A 5,573-nucleotide genomic window follows, 5' to 3' on the forward strand; every position below is an offset into this window, starting at 1 on the left:
GTTTCTACCAAAATGCAGTACCTAAACGTACTTTATTGCACTCTTATACATTTCCCGAAGTTTCAGCTCGATATTTTACTTACAAAAAAAGTTCTTAGGTTCGAAAAAACATTCAGTGAACTGAAAAACTGTGGTCGGTAATATAGGTATTCAGCTGTGTCACATGCCCTTAATCCTCAATAATACTGCTCTCTCGAATAGTCTGGGAGAAATAAAAGTTCATAGCAAAGCAGTGTGTTATCAGCATACAATCTGCTGCCGAAATATGGCACCTTTCGAACCATGTATTTTCAGCGAGCGAGAAACTGTGTCTGTACTTAGCGAATTTTTGGCAAATGAATATACCACATGTTAGGCAGTTTTCCACGGGACGCAATTGGGTTTTGTGTTTGGAACAGTACCTTTCGCTTGGAATAAGTTCCATTTCGCGTAACCATTTCAGGGTTCTTTCTTGACTTTGAACTCAATTTAAAAATATTATATTTTTTGTCCATAATTTTTTTTTTGGTTAAGACAGCGACGAGCAAAGAACGCTTGTAAATGATGTATCGAGAATGAATGCTGCTACAGGCAGAGTGGAATTTAAACAGATGGAGACAAGAAAGTGTAATGTAATGAATAAATAATTCACTGCGAGTAATGTGCTTTCCTAATTCCGAGCTGGAGCGTTATTCTCATTCCGAGTCCTTCGTTGTTCTGTGGGAAGCGCTACTCCCACGCCAAACTTTTACTCATAGTGGGAGTAGCGCTACTCCAATGCCGAGCTTTTACTCATAGCGGGGGTAGCGCTATTCCCACTCCGAGTTCTTTTTCGGGGCGGGAGTAGCTTTCAAGATTTGCGTGGGGGCCGGGAAAGCACCCCTGTAACTGGTCATAGAAATAATGTAAGATCATACCCCCGACCCTTTTCCAACGCCCCGTGGGGGGCGGGAAGGCACCCCTGTGACTGGTCATAGTAATAATGTAAGATCACACCCCTACCCCTTTTCCAACGTCTCATGGGGTTATAGACTTCTGTTACTTTCATTTTGCCGATTTTCTCGAAAACAATCATTCCTATAAAAAAATGCTTGAAATAAAAAATGTGTATTTCGACGAGATATACAACTTTTATTTAAAATATTTTTTTGAATTTTGCATATTAGCTGAGATAAACTCAAAAAACCATAATTTTATGGTTTTTTTTTATTACACCATGAAAATCAAATTTGCGCCAATTATACTATCATATTCGTAATCAGCGCATGAAAATACATAGGTATATGCAGTTTGAAGGAAATTGGGCATATCAGCTTTTCGGAAGTATATCCTTAAAATGAATTGCATTTTTTCTATAATTTTTAGAAAATTTCGATTCATTTTAAAATATATTTAGAAGTTCTGAAAAAAAATGTTAACACACTTCGTTTAAATTATTTAAAATATTTTCAAGCTTTTAATTAATTTTGAATCTTTTCAAAGCTTCTAAATATCTCCTAAATTACTCAAATTTTTTCTGCAAATAATAATCATTCAATTGTTATTTATGCGTCAAAATTGAACAATTTTACTTATAAATTAAACACTTTTTAAATAAAAGAATTAAAACTTTAACGCTAAAAGGTTACAAGTTTTTCGAAAATTTAAAGATTCAAAGCTTTCTATGTAAAAGAATTCAGTTTTAAATTCAAATAAAAACCTTTAATTATGATTATATTATTATGGATTTATTTTTAAGTTGAAAATAGTAAAACGCACGCTTACATTTTTTAATGGCTAGCAAAATTAATAGAAATAATATCTTAATCAATATATTTATTAAATTTAATATAAAAAATAATATAAAGGAAGCCCTGAAACTCTGAATTTAAAATATATTATTGATAAATCATGACAATTTTTATTTAAAAATAAAATTATAGGAATAAATGATATATTAATTTTCATTCTTATCAAGATTTTCGGATTGAAACAGTAACCATCTGAAAATTCTAAAATTTTTTAACGGATTTAGAATTGTTTGGTCAAATCAATTATTGTTCAGATTTCTATATTTATAGTACAGGTCCATTTTATAAATAATATATTTATTTATATTTACAATTGATAAAATGAAACTGTTTTTATCAAAAATTTTCAACTTCAAATTCTTTTAATTTTTATTTTTTAACCTTCAAACCCGCATTTTAAAATTCTTTAAATTAAAATATATGTTTAAAAACTAAAAATCTAAAATGAAAAATTTTTTAAATGAAAGATTTATAAAGCATTATAAACTAAATGATATAATAATTTATAACAATCACAATTTGAAACATTATTTTAAAAACGGTTGAAATCAAAGTTGGACAAAATTCTCAGGTCTCATAAAATTTTCGGTCCTGCGGCCACCTTGAATAAATTTTTGATGAATTTATACAAATTTAAAGAAATGAGAATAATTAAATTAAATTCATTTTTAAAAATCAAGTTGAATTCAAAAAAGCATTCAAGTAAATTAAAAACAATTTTAAAAAATGGAAAACTTAATTGAATTCGGTATAATTGAGTGAATTTAGAGGAATTCAAAAAAATTAAAAGGATTTAGGACAAATTAATAAGAATTCAGGGCGAATTCCAAATGAATTGAAAAAAATACCTTAAAATGTCTTAAAATCTTCGAAACCCTACGAAATCTCTAATGTATTTTTGAAAAACATTTGAAATCTATTAAAATATGTAAATTCCATAAAATTATAAAAGCTCTTGGAAATCACTTTAAATTTGTTTAATCTCTTGAAAATGCCTTTGAATCTTTTAAAATACCCTAAAATAGTTCAGTATTCAAAGCCTTCAAACTACGGAAATAAAAAAAAATCCTGTGAATCTTTTAAAATTTTCTATAATACTTTGAATCCTGTAATATTTTAAAACAACCTAAATTATTTAAAAAAATTTAAAGCTCTTAAAAATTCTAAGGAATTAAAAAAAAACAGGTAAAAATATTTCAAATCCTTTGATCAGTTTATCAATTGATCCTCAGGATCAATTAAATTAAAACTTTTAAAAATTAAAAAAAAATCAATTGAATTAGGTAGAATAAATTCAGAAAAATTCAAGAGAATACCAAAGAATTTAGGATCAATTAATAAGAATTCAAGATGAATTACAAATCTCTTTAAATCTTTAAAATCCTAAAAAAACACTTCTCATGAATAATCCTAAAATATTTCCAAATATAGCTTTAAAATCACTTCAAATTAATGAAATTAAAAAAATATCCCTGGATATCTTTTAGAATTCCCTTAAATAATTCAAATTAAAAGCTCCTGAAAATGTCTTAGAAATTTTAAAAATACATTCAGCTTTCAATAGAAAATTCATCTTTTTAGGTTGAAAATTAATTTTTTTAAATTGAAATATTATGTTAATATATATGTATAAATTTATATATATAATTTATTATTTATTTTTTTAATTTTTATTTCTTATTTTTCATACTGAAAAAAAAAACTTTTTAAGTTTTACCATTTTACACTTGGTTAAAAATTCCACTCAATATAAAAAAACTGATTATAAATTCGAAAACGAAGAATAAACGTGAAATCCGTATATTTCCAACGCCTTCGTTACTTTCTGGGGAGGGGGGGGGGGTCGTAAAGATTTTTATGGATAATCCTTTATAAAAATTGTACTTACTCGTATAAAATGAAGGCAACGTTGGACGCAAAAGCGTCGATAAAACTCGTTCGCCAAACGCGATTGGCTTTGTGAAAAAGAAACGAATCGTGCGTGAGAGGAATTTCGTCTTTGGCAACTCCTATCAATGACAATAATTTCAAAATAGCACCAGAATGTGTGAAATACGCCACGACGGAATATTCTTCACTCGATCTAAAAAAACGACCAAATTTATATTATATTTCCAAATTATTCTATTTTGTTTTAGGGATGCTGCAAAATCTTAATTTTTAAAATCCCTGATTTTTCTTTGACAAAAAAAAATTAATTTCCAAGAAAGTTGTTGGATTTTAAAGCTGGAAACGAATTTTTTACAAAAACGGTGAAATTTTCAAAAAAGAATATTCATTTTCTAAAATAGATCAATTTTCAATGAAAAATAGAAAAATCAGATTTCAGTTAAAATAATTAATTTTCTATAAAAAAAGATGATTTTTCAACAAAATATATGAATTTTCAACTAGCAAGGATGTATTTTCAAATTAAAAGGAAAAATTTTAAACAATAATAAATAAAAGTTATATTTTCTGTTAAAAAAATTAATTTTTAACTAAATTGATAAATCTTCAAACCAAAAAAAAAAATAATAATTTTAAAATAACTAGTTGAATTTTTAACCATAATACGAATTTTCTTCTTAAAAAGACAATTTTTCAAGAAAATACATTAATTTTTAACTAAAACACATAAGCTTTTAAACAAAAATAATAAAGTTATATTTTCTGTTAAAAAATTAATTTTTAACTAAATTGATTAATCTTCAACCAAAAAAAATAATTTAAAAATAAGTAGTTCAATTTTCAACCTAAATACTAATTTTCTTTTTGAAAAGACAAATTTTGAACCAAATAAATGGATTTTTGACTAACACAGATAAGATTTCGAACAAAAATAGAAAAATAAAGTTATATTTTCTGTTAAAAAAATTAATTTTCAACAACAAAAATGGATTTTGAACTATATTGATGAATGTTCTACAACAGGAAAATTAATTTTTATATAAACAGTTAAATTTTCAACTAAAACAGCTAAATTTTCAAATAAAAAGGATCAATTTGCAATCAAAAATAAAAAGTTATATTTTCAGTAAAAAAAAATTAATTTTCAACCAAGAAAAGTAAATTTTTACATATATTGATGAATCTTCAAGCATAGAAAAATTAATTTTTATACAAATAGTTAAATTCTCAACTAAAACAGATAAATTTTCAAATAAAAAGGATCAATTTTTAACCAAAAGATGAATCTTCTTCGAGAGGAGACACATTTTCCACTAAATAAATAAATTTTTAATTTGAAAAAAATTTAAGTTGAAAAAAATTAATTTTCTACCATACGAAGACGAATTTTCAACAAAATAAATCAATTTTGTTTTAATCTATGTATATTTTCAACCGAAAAGGATACACCTTTAACCAAAAATGCAAAATTTAGACTTCCAGTAAAAAAAATTATTTAAAAAAATGAATTTTTAGCTAAATAGTTTAACTTTCAACCAAAAGATGAATTTTCAATCAAAAATAGAATAATTAATATTTCAGTTAAAAAAAAAATTCTCTACCAAAAAAATCTTCAGAAAAATACATCAATTCTAAACTAATAAAGATAAATGTTCAACTAAAAAGAATATATTTGAAATCATAAATTTAAAATTTATATTTTCAGTTAAAAAATTTTATTTTCACAACAAAAAATAATTTATAAATAAATAAAATAAATTTTTAATAAAATAGTTCAATTTCTGACAAAACATACAATTTTCCAATCAAAAAGATTATTATTATTATTATTATTATTATTATTATTATTATTATTATTATTATTATTACACCATTAAGCCATTTCCCTTTCGGGGTAGGCGTGACTCACTCGGC

The 5,573-nt window shown here is 25.0% G+C and overlaps 1 protein-coding gene across 1 annotated transcript in view; it reads right to left on the reverse strand.

The window, feature by feature from the left end:
• Positions 1–5,573, reverse strand: part of LOC117178369 (multiple inositol polyphosphate phosphatase 1) — a 36,476-nt gene that overhangs the window by 8,233 nt on the left and 22,670 nt on the right. Inside the window, exon 7 of the mRNA XM_033369798.1 lies at positions 3,658–3,857. Within this exon, the coding sequence (XP_033225689.1) occupies positions 3,658–3,857 (200 nt within the window). The remainder of the gene's footprint in view (positions 1–3,657; positions 3,858–5,573) is intronic.

This window comes from Belonocnema kinseyi, chromosome 8 (genome assembly GCF_010883055.1).
Source record: "Belonocnema kinseyi isolate 2016_QV_RU_SX_M_011 chromosome 8, B_treatae_v1, whole genome shotgun sequence".
Classification (NCBI taxonomy): domain Eukaryota; kingdom Metazoa; phylum Arthropoda; class Insecta; order Hymenoptera; family Cynipidae; genus Belonocnema; species Belonocnema kinseyi.